General features: G+C 43.3%; 1 protein-coding gene across 1 annotated transcript in view; it reads left to right on the top strand.

The window, feature by feature from the left end:
* The window catches only part of fat4 (FAT atypical cadherin 4), a 323,488-nt gene that overhangs the window by 284,941 nt on the left and 15,273 nt on the right, over positions 1-23,274 (top strand). Inside the window, exons 13-15 of the mRNA XM_078211165.1 lie at positions 4,914-4,999; positions 18,165-18,344; positions 19,355-19,479. Of these exons, the coding sequence (XP_078067291.1) occupies positions 4,914-4,999; positions 18,165-18,344; positions 19,355-19,479 (391 nt within the window). The remainder of the gene's footprint in view (positions 1-4,913; positions 5,000-18,164; positions 18,345-19,354; positions 19,480-23,274) is intronic.

Raw genomic sequence — 23,274 nt, 5'->3', positions numbered from 1 at the left:
CAGCTCTTTTGTCCATGTTTGAAGCAAGGCTGTAATGAGGTCTGGAGCTTAGTGGTACTGGTGGAACCAAGACTGAGCATCAGTGCATCGGTTCTTATTGAGTAAGTGCCACTTGATAACACTGTCACCGTCTCCTTCCATCACTTTGCAGATGATTAAGAATAGACTGATGGGGCGGTTATTGGCCAGATTGGATTTGTCGTGCTTTTTGTGGGCAGGACATACATGGGCAATTTTCCACATTGTTGGGTGGGTGGCAGCGTGGATAGCTGTACTGAAACAACTCGACTAGGAAGTCCTGTTGCTGAAAGGGCCCACAGCCTTGGCTGTATCCAGTGCCTTCAGCCATTTCTTGGTATCACTAGGAGTGAATCCAGTTGTCTGAAGACTGTTGCTGGAGACAACAGGAGGAGGCTGAGATGGATCATTCATTCTCTGCTTCTGGATGAAGATGGCTGCTAATGTTGCAGCCTTGTCTTTTGTACTGATGTGCTGGGCTTCTCCCATCATTGAGGATGGGGATATTTGTGGAAGTTCCTCCTCTCACGAGTTGTTTAATTTCTGGGACAAGAAATTTCTGGACAAGAAAACTTGGATCTGATCCATTTGTTGTGAAATTGCTTAGCTCTGTCTATTGCATGCTGCTTCCACAGTGTTATAGCTTCACTAGTTTGGCATCTAATTTTTATTTATGCCTGGTGCTTCTCCTGAATGAGGCTTATGTGCTGGATATTTTAGACCTTGGCTTTTAGAAAGCAATTAATGAAGAATTTTATAGTTAAGACAAGTTATTCTCGGATAAAGAAAGAATTTGTAAACTAGACAATAAAGCGGCCAAACAATGAGAAGCAAAGCAAACGATCAAAGGTATTCATTCTAATTGGACAGCTCTATCTCTAATGTCAATGTTGGGACTTCTGCCATATTAAGGATAGAACAGCTATGTTTCCACCCGATATCAAGTTGTGTAGGAGCCAGATATTCAGAGAAAAGGATAATATTCAAAGAGATTGAGAGAGTTAATACCTAAGCAGATGAATTGCCGATTGAATATTTAGAATTGTTAGGTAATGCATACTAATGCTGCAAGTATGAGCTGTGATTCCAGAATGGAGGTATATTATGAAATAAGGTTGCTCAGGAAATAAACTACTATATAACTGTGGACTTGGGGAATAGTTTGGGGGCAGAATTTAATGCGCTCTTCCATGTGTGTTTGGTGGCAGGTGGCATTTAATCTGGTGGCCTCCACCCTGATTAGATCTGCAATTAATGCTCACTTAACCAGATCAGCCATAATCATATCAAATGGCACAGCAGGCTCCAAGGGCCAAATGACTTTCTCCGGATCCTATGTTCCTGTAACCTAGCGGTGCGTTGTACTCAGTGCCTGACTGAGGGACCTGGCATCAAGAAAGGAGGCAGTCTGCTGAGAACTACCTCCCACATCTTGCCCCCCCATCCCCATTTCAACATCACTCACCTGTGGCCTGGGATACAGCAATAATACTTGGCCTTGGGTGGCTGTCCTAACAGCAGCAGCCACCACATCCCGACTAGAGTTGCAGGCCTCTGATTGGTCAGCAGCTCCCAACGGGCATGGCTTCCATTATAAAATATGTTTGGGGAATTTAAAGTCAATTACAAACTGAACTTAGTGGAATAGGGATTGTGGGGCAGGGTTCGGGAGCGGGTTCAGCAGCAAGGGCAGAGAGCTGCTTCTCTTCTGTTGGGAGAATTGAGGGTTTGTACCCTAACTGGTTCTTCATGCTTTTTCATGGCTGCATATTAATTCTTCAAGGAGTCTTTCAAAGGTACAACTTCTTTGCATGCCATTTCTGCCTGTTGTGTTTGCTGGCTGTACATTATGCCATCTTAACCCCAATCTTACTTTCGAGGGCTTCATTTTTGGATTGCCATGTTGAGCCAATTCTCACTGATCTGTGAAGATCATGTTGCATGACGAACCAGTGTTTATCTGATACTTTTTCACTTGTAACATCATTGTAACAGTCACAAACCATTTGTCACCTATACACTGTTGTATCGTGTATAGTTCATTACACTCTTCTGCTAAAATTTGTCCAGGGGCATCAGTATAGGCTTGTTTTGCTTCTTTCTAGCCAAACACTTCTGTGCAAAATTATTCTGATTCTTGCAGTTAAAATACTGCTTTCCCTATGCTGGGTAATCCTTTTCCTGTATGTGCTGTCCTCCACAGTATTTGCATCCTGCCCTTTGCGATTACTCTGCTCTTTTTGCTTGGGATTGCCTCTCAGCATAATGTAGTTCTTGATCTACTGTGCCATATGTATACTCTAGCTGACATTTCATGACTTCCATATTTTGACACACATCTATCACTTTTTTTAGCATCAGTTTTTCATTGTTCAGTAGACATGCTCTCACCAAATGGTCCTGCATGCCTAAGGTTAATCTAGCTTTAATCAGATAATCTTTCAGCTATATGAATTCACATGATTCTGCAAGCTACATTACTGCCATCACATAATGTTTAATGGTTTCTTGCACACTTTGTACTCTAGTGTTGAAGTCATAGAGTTCATATAGAACATTCAATCAGGGTTCAAAGCGTTTATTCAAGGCTTTCAAAATCTCTGTCTTTTTTCTCTATTCCTTAGTTAGTTTTAGCGTGGTATACACATTTATAGAAGTCTATCTCCAGCAGTGTTAGGAGTGTGGCTGCTGTTATCAGTTCAGGCTTGTTAATTAAGTCTGTTGTAATCTCGTAGCTTTGCTAGTAAATGGAAAACTGCCAATTATGCCCATTTCATGTCGACTGGAGCTGGGATTGGAAACTGTAGTGCACACAATGCATTCACTTGGTATTTTTTGTTGCAGACTTTTTCTGCTTTTCTTTTGTCATTCTGTGTTTGCTATTTCTTTGTCCTTGTTTCAGCAGTTTTTGTTTTCAGATCTGAACCTTTGTGCATGGGTTCTCTGTGCTTTCCCTGCAGCCTTTGCAGGATTCAAAAATCTTTTTTATCTTCACTTCCAGACACCATGTTTCAAGTTTCAGGACAGCTCCGCTTCTTCACTGCCTTTTCAGTGAGAGCCTTTATTGAACTGACTAGAAATGGCCGCCTACAGTGAGCTTGCCTCATGGGAGAGTCACATGACTATGGCAAGTCAGACGTGGCTTCAGACTGATTACATTTCACAACCCAAACATCAAATGCCTCACCAGTGATCTGTTCATCAAATGTCTCAAGCTGAATTTCAGTTTCTTACACTATGTACATGGATTTGAAAGTCTGCTTTCATATTGAATGTAGTATGCAGAAAGCACATAACAGCCTTGAAGATACAAATGGACAAAAAACTAATGAACCTTCACTACTAAATTTGACTTTACATTGCTGAGGCCCTAAATCAGTAACAGGCTGTCATTCAAGGTGACATTTACATCGCTCCATCTTAGTTAGAGAACACTTAATATGTTCCTGCGCTGAAAGAATTAAAAGAAATTTGGGGTGTAAAAAACAGTTACAATAATAGAATGTCTGTTATTCAGTACGTAGGCTTGTTTGAGCTAACAAAATGTGTCAGCACATGGTATGTAATGGGAAATAAATTGTAGAGATTGCACAGGGAACTTGTGAACTTTCAGTTATAAGTGGTGAAAGAAATCAGTTTTAAGCGTAGAACATTCTTGCAATCTGTATATAACATAAAACTGTCATGTTAATAGTTTTCTCTGTATATGCAATTCTTTAAATGCTAGACAAACACAACTAAAGGCTTCAGTTGAAGAGCAGTTTCTTGAAGAAAAGACCAGCTGATTTCAATTAAATCTTCAGCACACGCTATGTTCTCTACCAGAACGGGATAGGCTGCTTACATTGAACCAGATGACCTTTTTGTCTTTATAGCCAGTAGGTCCCAAATGTGCAGTGTTTGGAGTAGGTTTTATTTTCAGATAGCTATGTATTTATTGGCCAAAGGGAACTATTCCAGTTTCTCAATCAGAGAATGACATTATTTAACATTGACAATATTCCAACGCAGAATCAAATCTGCACCAATTCTAGTAATCCTTAAAGAAACACAAAAATGATCAAGATATAAGTGTTAAAAAACATGCTTTACTTACAAATGGCACAGCCACAGTGACGATACCTGGGCTGCCATTTTCCGATCCCGCCCACAGCGGAACCCATCCAGTCGTTACTGAGAGTTTGACGACACAGCAAAACATCTGTTCACTTTTAAGGTGGGGACCAGAAAATCCCAACCCCAGTATTTTCAGAGGTATTGCTTGAACTGCAGTATGAAATCATAAATATCATGAGAGTTGAAGTTTGATTAAGGGACATTAAGAAACTGTTCGAGTTCTACCTTTTTAGTGTCGCCAGTTTTATTTTAGCTGAGTAACAAACCCTTCTCACCGTTCATTATTTTAGAAATAATTTTTAAATGCACATTTTATAACATAATTTTAGTACTTTTAAATCAGTTGTAAAGCTAAACAGAAAGTATAGGTTATTCCTTTACATGTTTTTCACATGAATGCATGCAATTTTTAAAATGTAATGATTTGACTTACTGAAATGAATTGCTGGTTGGATTGATCTTTAATAGTTCTGTGAAGTGAGCTTATAGTGAATCAGTATTGCTATTACACCAGACAGAATTTTCATCATCTGCAGTGTGAAACAGGCTGCTCATTCGCTAAGAGCCAGTTTTGCATTGCTAGCATAGACCAATTTCACCCCCGTTGTTTCAAATTTTCCATGCATAATTAACTAGAAATGATATGAAAATTCAAAGCAGTTTAGGCCTTTTTACATTGCAAACATCAAAACCTCTGGAATGGCTTCTGTGGGAAATGGTTACGAATATTATCAAGCGACATAAAGCTAACCTTCATGCATGACTTTTTTTTTGACTAGGCGGCATCTCTCACAGTGGACTCATGTTCCGAAGATCGGGAAACCGGTTACTGTACAGCAACCAGCTTGACATCAGCAACTGATTGGTAAGAATTTCTATTGCAGGTCCCTGCAAGCTCAGATCATTCTTCTTGTTCGAACGCAGGATGAGGCTGCAGGGACCTAGTGGCTAGCCATATAATCACTGTGCTCTCAGTGTTACTTACAAAGCCTCTCTTTTCATCCAGTGTTGGCTACTGTATCTGTGGCAGAGAAATTGGCCACAATTTCTTCAGGGAAGGGAAGGGTATGTGGGCGGGGCTCAATAATGGGTAACAAACTCAGCAAGACTGGGGACATGAATGTCCTATCTGAACAATATGGCCTCATTTCAATAAATGTGTGCAGCATCCCAAATGGCCAGATTGAACCACAGGCCAGTGGTGAAGTTCAGAATATGGTGGTAGAAGGCTGCAGCTGGAGGCTCAGGAGACAGTGGATGGAAGGAATACCCCCACATTCTATTTCCATTTCCTCTTGATTGAACATGGGGGAATGTCAGGATTTCCTCTTCATGGGAGAGGAATGCCGATGTTGGGGAATTCCTGGATACCGACACTGGGTGGTTTGGGAAACCCAGGGATCCCTTAAGGGGCATCATGTGAACATTCCTGCTCCTCCCACAAGGAGTTTAAAATCAGGAAAGGTTTTATAAACTTTCTTGGACCCCCTTTTGGTCAGGTGCCTTCTTTGGCATTTTTGCTGCTGCGAAGCTTAAGTTTAAAGTGTATTTATTAGTGTCACCAGTCGGCTTACATTAACACTGCAATGAACTTGCTGTGAAAATCCCCCAGTCGCTACACTCCGGCGCTTGTTCGGTTGCACTGAGGGAGAATTTAGCATGACCAATGCACCTAACCAGCATGTCTTTCGGACTGTGCGAGAAAACCGAAGCACCCGGAGGAAACCCACGCAGACACGAGGAGAATGTGTAGACTCCGCACAGATAGTGAGCCAAGCCAGGAATCGAACACGGGTCCCTGGCGCTGTGAAGCAACATTGCTAACCACTGTGCCACTATGTGGTCCTGTAACACACAGCATTGAATCTCTACCCCCCGCCCCCCACCCACCTGATAGGCTTCAAAATTACATAGCGATGCAAGTAGCATCATCAGGCTGCAAATTTGAACCTGAGGGTAGAATTTTATGGTCCCTTCGCAGCGGGGGAGGGTTATGAAAGGCGACGAACAACTCAAAACTCCATTGACTTTGGCAGGACCAGACAGTCCTGGGAAGGGGTCTGTAAAATTCTGTCCTTAAATAACCCTGGTCTGCTTTTGGTGGTAACCTCAGCCAGGAGCTGATTCTCTGCCGTCGATATTACAGTGGCGGGAAATGTGGAGGGATGCAAGCAAGATCTCAGTGTTTAGGATTTTAAACGCTAGTCCCAGCTTTTTGCAGCATAGTCCGGATGGGGGGGGGGGCTGGCAGGTGTTAAAGACTGGTTGTTAGGTCAGCACAACGAGCTGGTAGATATGTTTAGCTCCGTGGGAATTAGTACTCATGGTACAGCAATTGGAATTACTAAACTAATTATTCGTTCCTTATTGGGTTTTGAGAGTCATGCAAAGTAAAACCATATTTTTTTAGTGTTTTTTCTAATACATTTAAAAATTAATTTCGTCTGTAATCTGGGAACTTCTTAAAAGAGAAAAACATTTGGAATACCACTAGAAAGTGAGGGTAAACATTTGCTTTCCCACAATAGGCAGACCGTCAAATTATCTGGAATGCTCCAAGTGCATTTTGCTGCCGGCTCGTTATGATGTGAAACCTAGGTTTCCATCCAGTTCAGTTTGATGGTAGCAAAGTATTCTTTCTCTGACAGCTGCTGAGAGTTCTAAATCAAATAACATTTGACAGTCAAAATACTGTTCCTAGTCGACCCACGCTAATAACATAAAACTGCTCCTAACTCCTCACTAATTGATGGTAATTCAACTATGGGCGGCACGGTAGCACAGTGGCTAGCACTGCTGCTTCACAGCTCCAGGGACCTGGGTTCGATTCCCGGCTTAGATCAATGTCTGTGTGGAGTTTGCACATTCTCCTCGTGTCTGCGCGGGTTTCCACCGGGTGCTCCGGTTTCCTCCCACAGTCCAAAGATATGTGGGTTAGGTTGATTGGCCATGCTAAAAAATTGCCCCTTAGTGTACTGAGATGTGTAGGTTTGAGGGATTAGCGGGTTAATGTGTAGGGGTATGGGGATGGGTCCTGGGTGGGATTGTGGTCGGTGCAGACTCGATGGGCCAGATGGCCTCTTTCTGCACTGTAGGGTTTCTGTGATTCCTATGAACTATTTCATTAAAAATCAGCCTGATGATTATTTTGTGAATAGGGCAGTTTGAAATGTGACAGGGTACAATGGAGGGATCAACTTTGAGACACATTGTGAGACAGGTATAGGAGAGAGTTGTCTATTATATCAAGACCTGTGTGCATTGTACTTAATGGCCACAAATCCTTAGTTTCGAGGTGGGAAGATCCACAAAATTCCTTGGCTGGCCTATCCGCTTCCTGCCCTAACCTATCTTTTAAGGGGGACAGGTGATGCCTAGGTGGCCTATCCACCCCCACCCCAATTGAGGCTCTTAAGTGGCCAATTAATGGCCACTGAAGGGACACATTCTGACCAGCCACAGTTTTGAGGCCTGGGCTTCAGACGGGAAAGAGAGGAGCTCCTTCCTTTCACAATCGTTGACCACCAACGACCCCCACCCCCCCACTACAATGGGCAGTCACCCAATGTTCTATACCTTCCTAACCCTTCGAATCAAATCCACTATCACTCACCCACCACCGCAATCCTCACCTGCACACCCCTAGGCCTTCCCCTTCAATCTCCATCACCAGACCCCTGCACTTACCAGGTCCAAGGGCTCCTGCCACTTAGAATCTATGTATAGTCCCCGCAATGGCCACTGCTCCTGGTGCTGCTGCAGGAACTGAAGATCTGCTGCCCAACCAGCTTTGTCAGAATTGAGGAACAGACTTTTTCTTGAGGCTGCTAACCTTTTCCCTCTGGGTTGTTGATATCCTGCATGGTCTGGTGAAGTCAGGTGGGCTGGAGAGAGTGATGCGAGTGTGCTGGACTGGCATTTAGATATGTTGCCAGAACTTTGAACCCACCAGCTAATAGACGAATCAGCTGCCTGCCCCTCAGGTGACTCAGAGGGAAATGTATCTGTGCAGAATTAATGAGATTCTAAATGCAGAATCTAGCATGGAAACCCACCATTCTGGCCAGCAGGAAAGGCACTGTGGGAGCTGCCCACCACCACACTTAGGCCCTGATTTTACCAGCACGGCCGCGCAATCTTACGAGCTTCGGGTGGCAATGCCGGTAAAATCAGAACCTTGGTCTGAAAATGGGAGAATTCGAAAGATCCTTAGAAGTCAAGTACAAAGGGACAAGGAGTCAATGCAAATCAGTGAGCACAGAAGTGCTGGGTCAACAGGATTTGGTGCAAGTCAGGATGCAGACAGTAATAGCTTGCATTAGAGCAATAACCAATTAACTGTTACAAAGTCCAATGGCTACAGAATAATCCATGGTTGTTCTATCATGAAGACACTTAGTTTGTTTAGGTGCATTTATGTGTGTTACTGCAAAGACCTTTTTTGCTGCAGTGCTTCTATCCAAATAATTGTATTGCAATGTACCTCATTGTACATTGCTTCATTGAATCTGACCCTAGCTGTAATTTCTCATCAACATCATTAACATTAATTCTACCCATACCGATTTCAGGAAATCTTGACTTCAATAATTATTTACATTTGCGTTGCTTTTCCAATTGCTGTCTGAAGATACTGCTCCATGTTGGTATGAGGTTCTATGAATGCCGGCAACTGTCTGGTATCTTAATCAATTGACTTTCTCATGAGTAAGCCCAGGCTGCCCATATCTCTACAGTAATTAGTAATGACTTGCAGTTTGTGTGTGTTTACTTTGTTCACCTACTTGGGTGACTGGAGAACTTGCACTCATTTTTACAGCTGACACAACAGTTAAACAGTGTGACATTCACCGTCATTTTTGATATCAGTACTGCATCAGGCAAGTTCATGAGCTGTTGTTGAGCTGTTTACTGAACAGTAAAATAAAAACAGTAAACACCCGTGATGAGTGACAACTCTACAAATATCTAAAAACAGAGCACTGTCAAAACTGTTGGTAGTTGATCTTTTCCTTCTCTGCTAAGAAAGAGTTAATATATGAAGTTCTGTTTCAACAAATTGAATCGTATGTTAAGCACATTCCACTGTGTAATTTTCTAGGATACAGCTCACACTACTTGTGGGTAAGCTGCCTGGAGAGTTAATTGAGCATGATTCTAGAGCCACTTGACTCTACACACCAATAGTTCAGCTGTACAGCATGTTGCTTTTAAAGGTGGAATATGATTTCTGAAAGCCTCCAGAAAAAAATTGCAAAACACAAGTTGCAGTTTAACGTATCTTTATCTCGTCATAAGCCTTTAATATTCATAACTTTATTACTCATGAGTCAGCAAATCATGAGGTCAAGTCCAGCTATACAGACTTGAGCAAAAAAGTCTAGGCAGTTACTTCAGTACAGTACTGAGGGAGTGCAACATTATTGATGGTGCTGTCTTTTAGATAAGACTTTAAGATGAGCAGCATTTGAATTCTTGGGTAGATCTAAAAATTCAATGGTATGCCTGCGAAGAGGAGTGTTCCCCCTGGTGTCCTGGCCAATATTTATCTCTTATCCAGCAGATTATCTGGTCATTATCAAATTGCTGTTTCTGGAACCTTGTTGTGTGAAAATTGACCTTTGTGTTTGATAGTAATTAATATACTTTATTGGCTGTCAAGATCTTTCGGTCCTGAGGTTGTGAAAGGAAATTTACAAATGCAAGCTCTTTCTTTAATAATTTTTGTTGGTGGAGGAACAATCTTTTTTTGCAATGTTCAGACGTATGTCAAATCTTTCTGGAGCAGGCCATTTTGCAGCACTTGCCGATTATTAGACCGGAATTTTACCGCCCCACCCACCACAGAAATCGGAGCAGGCGAGAGGTGGACAATGGAAATATTTGTTGACTTCAGACGGGATTTTACAGTTTGGGACAAGCAAGGCTGTAAAAATCCTCCCCCCCCCAACAGACTTTTTCCAGCACCCTCCAACTCTAAATATTTTTGAGCTGCAATTTACTGGAACTGCGTGCTGATACATGCGTGATGAGGGTATCTGGGCACCTGGGACCTTAGTGGGCAGAGGACCAACAGTTGATCTCCTTAATGAGTTTTGAGAATTAAGAGATGGAGCAAGAACAGAGAAAGAGGGTGAAGTTAGAGAGTGCGAATTAGAGTTAAATGAAAAGAGAAATATGGCAAGAGGGAAAAAGTGGGCCGAAAGGAAAAGTAAGAAAAACATTTTAAAATGTTACATATTGATAAGTATTCCTACATGCAGAAAATTAATTGAACAGCAAATTCCCAGAGATCATTAGCATTATTTTCCCAGCAAGATTTAGCCTCATGCATTTCTTTCTAAAACAAAGGATAAGAAGAAATACTTGCATTTAAATAAAGTCAAAATAACTTCTGATATTTTGAAGTGTAGCAGCTATTGTCATGTCGGCAGAGTTAGATCTGGTGGCCAATGACATTTGAATTTTGACTTTGGCTATTATTTCACTGAATATTCACAATTCTACTCAAATGATAGGAAGCTATCTACACGATTTTTTTTACAGTCCAAATTAGAATGTCACATACACATACAAATACCAGTGTGGCATTGCAACCTAAAGCTCAGTTCTTGAACATTTAAAGGAGCTGCATTTCTGCCATTCAAAAATCTTGAGGGGGGAAGAGCAGAGATTCTTTGCTTAATTTGTGTAAGGTCTTGGATAACATCCTAATCACGCGGTCCATGAAAATCAATGCCACAAGATTCTCAGATTGAGCTGCTGCCAAAAATTCAAAATTCGCTGACCAGGAAATTCCTGGGGTTCTCCTAATCTCACATTGGAAATTCATCAAGAAATCTGCAGAACCTTCCTGCCTCCGGAGAAATCTAAATGGCAGCTTACTGCTGTTTGAATAACTTCTTTGGCTCCACCAATTTGCCGTCAAGTAAAGGTGAGAGATTGAGGAGATCTCCTGTGAAATCAATTTGATGACATGTTTATTCTGTAGCAAAGGTCCCCAAATTAAAAGTGGTGCCACTCTAGGAATGCATTTAACAAACTACTGCATCCCCCACCCATCAATGATTGCATTCTGAAGGATGAACCTTGTGGCTATTTCTATGCTGGTGGGACACATTGCTTGCACCATGTGTACGCTCTTGGATGTGCAATCGTTAGCAACTGTGTTCCAGTAGCGGCAGTCACCAGAGACAAGCTGGAGATAAAGCTGCAGTGTATGGATCCACGGGGCTGGAAGCCAAATGGTCATACTTCCTCCTATTCTGCTGGAGGGGATCTTAACAGTAATGGCTGGAATAGCAGTCACGAAACAAGGCTCCTGCAAAGGAAAAGCTGAATCGCGTGGAGGCTTCTGGAGGGATACTGGATTTAGCAATGTTGCTGCTAGTGTGCATCTGCTGGCTGCTGCTCCAGGTCTCTTTCAGTGCTCTCTATAGCAGCAGGGCAGCTTCAATACATGTAGAACATGCAACGATTAACCTTAACAAATGTCTCAGCACATCTTAGGCATACATTTTGGTAATTGTTATTGCAGGCGAGGGTTATCTTTTACTAATAATGCCCAATTTATTGTACCATAACCACCTTCCCACAAATTGAGCCTTATCCAGTCCTGTGACCTTGGTACTACTATTACCTCTGCATACATTACATTAGGCATGACATTGAAACGCTCTTTTTCTACACAGAAAATACTGGGCAAAACTTTCAACTTTCTGGGGCTGCAGAGCTAGTGATATGTGGACCAGCTGGATGTTATACACAATGCTTGTTTTGCTTTTCAGTAGGGAAGAAAATTGGCCGGAGTTTGACTTGACACTCACCAAAGTTGAGAGTTCCAGCCACTGTTTATTAGACAAAGCAGGGTCGGGTGCCTACATAGTACATGAATCCCTGGAGGAGGGCTCATCAAAAACATTGGGAAAAGCTCCACTTCATAATAATATGCATCATACAATTTCAAAGAAATAGCACATAGTCAACTTGATACCACCTCTATTAAATACCACCTTAGGTATCAAGTTGACTATGTGCTATTTCTTTGAAATTGTACGATGTGTATTATTATGAAGTGGAGCTTTTCCCAATGTTGTTGATGAGCCCTCCTCCAGGGATTCATGTACTATGTAGGCACCCTACCCTGCTATTGTCTAATTAAGTGCCCAAGTGCCACTTAGTTCATAGGGCTCTTACTGGTTCTCTAGTCGGCAGATGAGATAGTTACCACCTCTATTAAATACCACCTTAGGTAACTGTCTCATCTGCCGACTAGAGAACCAGTAAGAGCCCTGTGAACTAAGTGGCACTCAGGCACTTAATTATACAATAGCAGGCCTTCCTGGGATCAAGGACCCCAGGGGCACAAGTCCAGCCCGCCAAGAGCTGCCGGCCAATCTGATAGCAGCAGCTCTATTGAATGGCAGAGTTACCCGGGCGACGGTGGCTGCTGCCGCTCTGATACCCCGTGAGGCACAGCATCATTACTGGATCTCAGAGCACAGGTGAGCGATAGTGGGAAGGGTCTCATGGGCAATAAGTGGATCCCTCCCCTCCGCACACCCCTTCCTGGTGATCAGACACTGGGTGCCTTTGATCAAGGGACCACTTCACCTCCCAGAAGCCCTCAAGCAAACCCAACAGGGTTTACTTGTTGTGATTCCTGCATGGCAAGTCCTCTGCAGCTCCCCCCCCCGGGCTAGGTAAACACCAGCAGCGTTGGGATGAGACCCTTTGCCTGGGTGCTAATTACCTGCTTACCAATCAATTGGCAGCGGGGCAGAAAGACCTGCACCATGGATTTAATCAGGGCAGAGGCAGGAAGGCAAAGGGATACCCAACTGTCACCCTGCCGCCTGATTAAAATTTGCCAAAGGGGGAGCATTAAATTCTGCCCTTGGTGTCCAAGCGTTAAATTGTGAGGAAAGATTAAATAAAGTAAGGTTGTATTGTCTGCAATTTAGAAGGTTCAAAGGATTATTTGATCAAAATAAAGGGATGCAAATAGGGTTGATTGGGAGAAACTTTTTTCTATCATTTGGGGATTCCAGAACAATACTGTAAAAATTAAAGCCCAGCCCCCTCAGGACTGAAGTTAGGAAACTGTTCTTCATGCAAAGGCTGGTAGAAGTTTTCAACTCTTTCGCAAACAGCAATTGATGCTCGATCAATAGTTTATCTTAAAACTGAAGTTGATAGATTTTTATTAGCTACATTAAGGAATATGGGGCAAAGATGGGTACATGAAGCTAGTTAACAGGTTAGTCAAGATCTCTTTTAATGAGGAAACAGACCGCGGGGGCTAAATGACCAGTGCCTGTTTTATAAAAGAATATTGTTCAATGTGACTTACATCTCTACAAATGCAATGTTAAGGTCTTGAAATTAGATATAGCTCTAAGGGCTGAAGGGACCAAAGGATACGAGGGGGAAGGGGAGATCAGGATATTGAAATTGATGATCAGCCTTGAATGGCAGAGCAGGCTTGAAGGGCCGAGTGGCCTACTCCTGCTTCTAGTTTCTATGAATAGGAACCAATTGCACCAGCTTGTGAGTATTTACAGAGGAACCACTCGTGATATGCTGCACCATATAGTCATCTAGCCACACCCTGGGTCTCCGAGTTGCCATTGCAATATAATTTGATAGATGACACTGTGGGCCCTATTTTACCATTTGGAGCCTATGGGTGGGATCCGAGCGTAATACGGATCCACGCCCGGAATCTTCTTTGCAGCGCGCCCACACGCGTTTTGCCAGCTCCGGCCCGATCCCCGCTGTCGGCGGTGCTTAGCGCTGGCAGACCAAGCGCAGTTTGAAAAAAAATCCGAACCAGCGCGCCCGGGCGCAAAATACAAAACAGCAGAGAGAGCGGCTCTGACCGTCATAGGGGCGGGGGGGGGGGGGGGGGGGGGGGGAGGAGACCCAGGTCATCCTCTGATCGGGGCGGGTGGGAGGGGGTGTGACCGATCATTCCCTGGGTGGTGTGGGGGGGGGTCCCCGCTGAACTTTAAAATAAACAACTTTCTTAGGCACACAGCCAGCATTCAGACACACCTGTAAGGCTTTGTTTTCCAAGAGGGTGGCATTACAGAGAGTAGCATTTTCTTTAAAACATTGTAAAATGCAGATACCGTTTGAGAACGATATTCTGTTACACCAGTAGTAAAAAGTGATTTTAAAAAGTCCCCCTCCCCAAATGCTGCACATTTATACATAGTAGCATAAGTTTCAGAGTCCAACATTTTATACTTCATTATTTTGCAATTGCACAGTAAAAGAAGCAAAGAGGAACAGACAATAGTCAAAACTACTTGTTGGGTCTCCACAGGTAAGCTCCTTCAATGAGACCAATTGGTGGAACTGATATTCTTTGAAGGTCCCATTCAGTTTCATTATTATTCACAACTGCTGCTGGTCATACAGGAAGTAGTGGTCTCAATGCAAGTGTCTGCTGTATGGAACATATTGTTACATCATTACCTGTTGCCTTGTAGTAAAACTTGGGCTGCAAACGGGGAAAGAGCTATTGATTTGTTCCATGACATCCGTAAGGTCTGTACTCGTGTCGTGGGGCGGAATCAATGAATCATCTGTCTGCGAGCTGAAGTCCACATTCCAGGTGTGACCATTTCCAGCAAGTTGAAAGGGAGCAGTTGGAGAAACCGAAGGAACTCCATTCAGCTTTGATTCTGTTAATGTCTCTTCCAGGAGCTTTCGCAGTCGGCACAACTGTGACTCCAGTTGTTTGTTGTGGTCCTCCAATATCTGCATTCGTCCCTTGTGTTGCCGTAGGAGCTTAGCCTCAGCCAGGAGCTCAGCATCATGATAGTTCTGCTGGTTTTGCTGAGAAGGTTGGCGACGGCAGGGGTTTTATATCTCTCGGGGTCTGCTGCAAAAACCCCTGCCGTCGTCAACCTTCTCGGCAAAACTAGCAGAACTATCATGATGCTGAGCTCCTGGCTGAGGCTAAGCTCCTACGGCAACACAAGGGACGACTTGAGGCCAGAATGCAGATATTGGAGGACCACAACAAACAACGGGCCCGGCCCGTGCCCGAATCGGGTGTTGGTAAAGCCGCGCTCTGCTAGGAATCGGGTGCGCACCACGGTATAGGCCCGACGCCCAACTTTACCGCGGATGTGAAGTTTTGGTAAAATCGGGCCCTGTGTATTGGATTGTTACGTTTCATCGGATTTACCTCACAGAAATAGGCCATCTGGCCCAACAGGCCAATTCCAATGTTTCTAACCACTCACTAAAACTTAAGTTTCTCTGGAGCTCTTTATTGGGCTTATTCGTGACTATTTTATGGCCTGTAATTTTGTTGTTCCCTGCAGTTGGAAGCGTTGTCTCTATATTTACGTTTTCCTAGTAAGCTCTTTCATCATCTTATAAACCTCTAAAGGTCATGGCTGGGAGTTTCCAGCCCCGTCATGGCGGGTCCCGCCACGGGAAGCACTGCCCAGCCAAAAGTCCAATGTCTTCCGGCGGAATCAGATGTTCCCGGCAGTGGGCAGGGCTGGAAAGTTCTGTCTTTTCTAGAGAAAACAATCCCAGCTGATCAATCTTTCATAATAGGTCTAATCTCTCAATTCTGGTGTTATCCTAATAAATATATGTTGCACTTTATCGCGTGCCTCCATATCCTTTCAATAATGCAGAGACCAGATCTGTTCTTTGAACTCCAACTGTGGTTTAATCAAGTTGATACAGATTTAAGATTACTTTTCTGTTTTTTATTATATGCCTCTAAGAGTTAACTCCAGTGCCTTATTTTTGTCTTTATTAATCTGTGTTGCTACTTTTAGGAATTTGTGTATTGATAGTCCCAGGTCCTTTTTCCCTGCCACATTTAAATACTTCCCAGGAAATATGTGGTGGTCTCCTGCTTCTTCCTATCAAAGTGAACCATTTGACACTGAGCTTATAATGTAGTTCACTTGCAATTGCACCACCATGCTGGAAGTTTATTGATGTCTTCCTGTTTTTTTTATATAGTGCTCCTCTGTATTACTACTCCACCCATTTTGATGTCGTTTGCATGTTTTAAAATTGTACTTCCAATTCAAAATTTCAAATTATTCATGTAAATGGTGCACAGCTGTGATCCCAGTACCACTCCTTGTCAAACACCAGTACTCATCTTTTACCACATTGAGTAACTACCTTTAACCCCAGCTCTCTAACTTCTGTTTTGTAGCCAGATTGGTATCCCTTCAGCTGTTTATTCCTTGACTCCACCATGATCATGAGTCAACTATGTGGCATCTTAAGAAGGTCTTTTGAAAAGGCAAATATATTACAGCGAATTACCTTTGTCTATCCTTCCTGCTGCTAGTTCAAAGAATTCAAATAGGTTGATCAAGCATGACCTTCCCTTTTGAAATCTGTACTGACTATTCTTTATCATACCCTGATGATTTTCTATCACATCTTTAAAAAATAATTTATCTTTCTTACCACCAACAATAAGCTAATTGATGTACGGTTCAGTTGACTTGTTATGGCTTCCTTTTAAGATATAGGAATCAGATTACACAGTCCTCTGGGACAATCTTTTTTCTGATTTTTTTTTCTATATACGTGCAATAGAACCTCTGCTATTGCTTGTTTCCCTGACTTCCTTCAATGCATGGATGCAATCCATCCAGACCTATCAAAGTTCAATTTGTTTATTCATATCGCCCCCATTTCCATCCGAAGTGTCTTTGCATCTCTTCTGATCTCCTCTTGCCCATCATGTCAGTCCCCCAGTAAATACGAGGTGAAGTAGCTCTACATTTCTACAATATCACTCTCATTAGTTGTGAGTTTATCATGTATATTCCTCCAGACCTACTTTTATCCTAATTTTTCTTTTGTTATTTAAGTATCCATTTTATATTTTTTAGAATTTAATTTTGTAGTTTCTCTCTACCTTCCTAATGTTTTCAGCCTATGCCTTTTCCTTCAATTTTACTCTTTTAAAAAATCAATTCATGTGTTATTACCCAGTAGTTTTGTTCTTGATTTTCAATGGCTTATGGGCTGTGTTGATCATTATTTTAAATGTATCCCACCGCTGTTCAGTTTATCCTCTTATCAGTAAATATTTCCAGTTTATTTTCCCCAGTTCCATTTCTCCCCCCTTAAAATCTGTTTGTCTTTTTGGTCTTTTCTTTACTTATGCCTTTGTCAATTGTTATGTTAACCCTTATTATGTTGTGATCATCATTGCCTTAATGTTCCCCTAAACTTACTTGTCTTATCCATTCTCATTGATTTTCCATTATGCTTCTATATGTGAAATGTTAGCACCTCAAATTGAGGTTAGAGTTTGTCCATCTTTCAAAGTTACTACTAACTACTCTAACCAGATGAAAAGTGGCAGACAAGAAAAAGCTTGACATTTTCTTGTGTAAATTGTTATTAAATTTAGTTCAGTAGATAGCCAATTAAGTAAAGTCTCAAATTTTTAAAAATTACCTTCAACTTCCCTTGGTACAATATAACAAGCTTTGGCTTGTTATTGTCACTCTCTGTGATTTCATTGTGTGATTTCAAGAAGAAATTAGATATAGTTCTTGGGGCTAAAGGGATCAAGGGATATGGGGGGAAGGCGGGATCAGGATATTGATTTTGATGATCAGCCATGATCAAAATGAATCGTGGGCCAGGCTCGAAGGGCCAAATGGCCTACTCCTGCTTCTATGTTCTATGTTTCTATGTTTGTCAACTGTCCTTGTCAAGTGTGAATGGTTGGCATTTGCATGGCTGTGCCACAGGAGTAGCCTTTCCAATCACTTCCCATAACCGTTGCATGGTTGTGGTTTGCTAGGGAAACTGAGGTGAAAAGAGAGGGATTTTGTACCCCTCAAGACCTAAAAGGATTGTGACATATGAGCTGAGGAGATAGAGATGTTAGAGCTGTATGTTGGTGCACCCATTTAGATAAGCCATGTCCATGTTAGAATTTCATATGCTCCAGATGAACTTATGTTTTCAGGTTTTTTTTCAGTGTAACTTGATTCTTGGTTTTTGTGTTGCAGGACTTTAGAAGTACAACCCAACAGATTAACAGTGGGAGGAATCCGATCAATAGAACCGATTCTTCAAAGGAAAGGCCAGGTGGTCACTCATGATTTTGTGGGATGTGTGATGGAATTTGCTGTTAATGGTCGACCATTGGAACCCAGTCAAGCTCTGGCAAACCATGGAATTCTGGACAGGTTTGGCATTGAGATTTTTTAAAATATGTTCTTGCGAATCAAGACAGTGTGCTCTTATGGTGTTCTGTTACCACTGTTTTAACTGCAGCCTTAATAGGTTTATGCTTCTGTTAAAATAGCAGAGAGGAATGCTATACCATTGTGTTATGGTTTTTCCCATTAACACCTCCAATAGTATTTTATAGGTTTCTTTACTGGGAATTTATGAATTTGAATAAAGTAAATAGAACTTAAAATTGATTTTCTTTTGTTAAATTCACTTTTGCACATATTAATATTACAATTTGTGCTATGTTCTGGCAGCCCTATTTTAATTGGTGGAATTGAAATATTGAAGTTTGAATCTTTGAACAAAATATTTAAGAACATTGAAATAGCAAGTTTTACTTGTTATCTTTTGTTTGTATAGCATTTTTTTTATTTTTAACGTTTTCTCCTTTTCTACCCCACTTTTTAAAATAAACCTGCAATCGGTAATACATAATTGAGTCTCACTGCCGGTATTAAGCAATGTATTTTGGATTGGCAAGATTCATAATGCATCAAGTAGGAAAAATTATTGTTTGAAATCCAGTTATGTCAGGGACAAAAATCTATTTTTTAAAAAAGTAATGTAGTATTTATACTGTAGACATTGCTTCGAATATGACCTCCCAACTATTAAGAGTTGTGCGGCAAACTATTAGCGAAAAATCAAGGAATTCAATCAAAAGAGCCAATCTGTTTCTCGCAATACTGATCTGTTTGCTGCTGCTTCCCCTGGCAACAGACTCCATGGAGTTTTCCACTGATGGAGAAGTGAAAGTCCTATCTTGATACATTTCGAGAAAATTTCAGTATTCCATGGCATTGGCATGGTAGCAGTAATGTCACTGTGCCTCTATTGAAGCCATGCCCTCAGTATATATTTGCTGATTGGGATTTGCCATCGTTATAATGTTCATTTTAAACAAATTTAGCTGTGCTGCCTACTTGATTAACTTACTGTATGAAATTGTATTTAATTTCAGATGTGTCCGAGTGGAAGGAGTTTGTCAAAATAACCCGTGCCAACATGACAGCACATGTGTGGATTACTGGTCATGGCAGCAATGTGATTGCAAGCACGGATTTACAGGAAAATACTGTGAAAAATGTAAGGTTTAAAGTTTAAAAATGTTATGCAAGCATAATGTGTAATGTTCCGTTATTTGATCTCATAGAACAAGAAAAATAGTGAGAGGGGGGAAAAGGTGGGGTCCTTGATGGCGTAAGAAGTCTCACAACACCAGGTTAAAGTCCAACAGGTTTATTTGGTAGCAAAAGCCACTAGCTTTCGGAGCACTGCTCCTTCATCAGGTGAGTGGGATTTCAGTTCACAAACAGGGCATATAAAGACACAAACTCAATTTACAAAATGATGGCTGGAATGTGAGTCTTTACAGATAATCAAGTCTTAAAGGTACAGACATTGTGAGTGGAGAGAGGGTTAAGCACAGGTTAAAGAGATCTGTATTGTCTCCAGCCAGGACAGTTAGTGAGATTTTGCAAGCCCAGGCAAGTCATGTGGGGTTACAGATAGTGTGACATGAACCCAAGATCCCGGTTGAGGCCGTCCTCATATGTGTGGAACTTGACTATCAGTCTTTGCTCAGCGACTCTGCGTTGTCGTGTGTCATGAAGGCCGCCTTGGAGAACGCTTACCCGAAGATCAGAGGCCGAATGCCCGTGACTGCTGACGTGTTCCCCAACAAGAAGAGAACAGTCTTGCCTGGTGATTGTCAAACGGTGTTCATTCATCCATTGTCGTAGCATCTGCATGGTCTCCCCCCATGTACCATGCCTCGGGACATCCTTTCCTGCAGCGTATCAGGAAGACAACGTTGGCCAAGTTGCAAGAGTATGTACCGTGTACCTGGTGGATGGTGTTCTCACGTGAGATGATGGCATCCGTGTCGATGATCTGGCACGGCTTGCAGAGGTTGCTGTGGCAGAGTTGTGTGGTGCCGTGGTCACTGTTCTCCTGAAGGCTGGGTAGTTTGCTGCGGACAATGGTCTGTTTGAGGTTGTGCAGTTGTTTGAAGGCAAAAAGTGGGGGTGTGGGGATGGCCTTGGCGAGATCTTCGTCTTCATCAATGACATGTTGAAGGCTCCGGAGAAGATGTCGTAGCTTCTCCGCTCCGGGGAAGTACTGGACAACGAAGGGTACTCTGTCCGCCGTGTCCCATGTTTGCCTTCTGAGGAGGTCGGTGTGGTTTTTCGCTGTGACGTGTCGGAACTGTTGATCAATGTGTCGAACGCCATATCCTGTTCTTATGAGGGCATCTTTCAGCATCTGGAGGGTGTCTGTTGCGATCGTCCTCATCCGAGCAGATCCTGTGTATACGGAGGGCTTGTCCGTAGGGGATGGCTTCTTTAACGTGTTTAGGATGGAAGCTGGAGAAGTGGAGCATCGTGAGGTTATCCATGGGCTTGCGGTACAGTAAAGTGCAGAGGTGACCGTCCTTGATGGAGATGCGTGTGTCCAAGAATGCAACCGATTCTGGAGAGTAGATGAAATCGAAGTTCTCAGCCAAGGGCTCAATTCCTGCACCACCACCAAAATAGACCCCATCAGTCTTGCAGCAGACACAGAGGAATTCATCAGGCGAATGAGGCTGCGGGAGTTCTTCCACAAACCCCAAGAGGCCAACAACGAACACAATGAGACAGCCAGTGAACCAGAACAGCCGACAGAGAGATCCTCGGTGCAGCAATTGAAGAGGAAAGAGTCGAATTGGACTTCTCCGGAAGGCCGCTGCCCTCGACTTGACATGTGTGCCCAAGCCGTCAGGAGGTGCGTCAATGCCAGATTCATCAGCCGCACTCGCAAGATAGCCCCGAACATCACCCAAGCACAACGCAACGCCATCCACGCTCTCAAGACTAACCGCAACATTGTCATCAAACCAGCAGACAAAGGAGCGGCCATCATCATACTGAACAACGAGGAACACTACAGACAGTTACCCGCAGATCCGACCAAAGAACACACCCGTCAACTCAACAGACTGATCAAGACATTTGATCCGGACCTTCAGAGCACCCTCCGTGCTCTCATCCCACGTACTCCCCACGTTGGAGATCTCTACTGCCTCCCGAAGATACACAAGGAAAACATACCCGGCCGTCCCATCGTATCAGGCAATGGGACCCTGTGCGAGAACCTCTCCGGCTACGTCGAGGGCATCCTGAAACCCATTGTACAAAGAACCCCCAGCTTTTGTCGCAACACTACGGACTTCCTACAGAAACTCAGCACACATGGAGCAGTTGAACCAGGAGCACTCCTCGTCACAATGGATGTCTCGGCACTGTACACCAGCATCCCCCACGACAATGGCAGTGCTGCAACTGCCTCAGTGCTCAACGCCGACAACTGCCAATCTCCAGATGCAATTTTACAACTCATCCGCTTCATCCTGGACCACAATGTCTTCACCTTCAACAACCACTTCTTCATCCAGACACATGGAACAGCCATGGGGACCAAATTCGCACCTCAATATGCCAACATCTTCATGCACAGGTTCGAACAAGACCTCTTCACCGCACAGGACCTTCAACCGATGCTATACACTAGATACATTGAAGACATTTTCTTCCTTTGGACTCATGGTGAACAATCACTGAAACAACTATATGATAACATCAACAAGTTCCATCCCACCATCAGACTCACCATGGACTACTCTCGGGAAACGGTTGCATTCTTGGACACACGCATCTCCATGAAGGACGATCGCCTCAGCACTTCACTGTACTGCAAGCCCACGGATAACCTCACGATGCTCCACTTCTCAAGCTTCCACACTAAACACGTTAAAGAAGCTATGCCCTCCGGACAAGCCCTCCGTATACACAGGATCTGCTTAGAGGAGGACGATCGCAACAGACACCTCCAGACGCTGAAAGATGTACTCATAAGAGCAGGATATGGCGCTCGACTCATCGAACGATAGTTCCAACGTGCCACAGTGAAAAACCACACCGACCTCCTCAGAAGACAAACACGGGACACGGTGGACAGAGTTCCCTTCGTCGTCCAGTACTTCCCCGGAGCGGAGAAGCTACGACATCTTCTCCGGAGCCTTCAACATATCATTGATGAAGACGAACATCTCGCCAAGGCCAGCCCCACATCTCCACTTCTTACCTTCAAACGACCGCACAACCTCAAACAGACCATTGTCCGCAGCAAACTACCCAGCCTTCAGGAGAACAGTGACCACGACACCACACAACCCTGCCACAGCAACCTCTGCAAGCCGTGCCGGATCATCGACACGGATGCCATCATCTCACGTGAGAACACCATCAGCAGGTACATGGTACATACACTTGCAACTCGGCCAACGTTGTCTACCTGATACACTGCAGGAAAGGATGTCCCGAGGCATGGTACATTGGGGAGACCATGCAGACGCTACAACAACGGATGAATGAACACTGCTCGACAATCACCAGGCAAGACTGTTCTCTTCCTGTTGGGGAACACTTCAGCGGTCACAGGCATTCTGCCTCTGATCTTCGGGTAAGCGTTCTCCAAGGCGGCCTTCACGACACACGACAACGCAGAGTCGCTGAGCAGAGACTGATAGCCAAGTTCCGCACATGAGGACGGTCTCAACCGGGATCTTGGGTTCATGTCACACTATCTGTAACCCCCACAACTTGTCTGGGTTTGCAAAATCTCACTAACTGTCCTGTCTGGAGACAATGCACATCTCTTTAACCTGTGCTTAACCCACTCTCCACTCACATTGTCTGTACCTTTAAGACTTGATTACCTGTAAAGACTTGCATTCCAATCATTATTTTGTAAATTGAGTTTGTGTCTTTATATGCCCTGTTTGTGAACTGAAATCCCACTCACCTGATGAAGGAGCAGCGCTCCGAAAGCTAGTGGCTT

This window comes from Mustelus asterias, chromosome 1 (genome assembly GCF_964213995.1).
Source record: "Mustelus asterias chromosome 1, sMusAst1.hap1.1, whole genome shotgun sequence".
Classification (NCBI taxonomy): Eukaryota; Metazoa; Chordata; class Chondrichthyes; order Carcharhiniformes; family Triakidae; genus Mustelus; species Mustelus asterias.
This window is presented reverse-complemented; position numbering and strand designations above follow the sequence as displayed.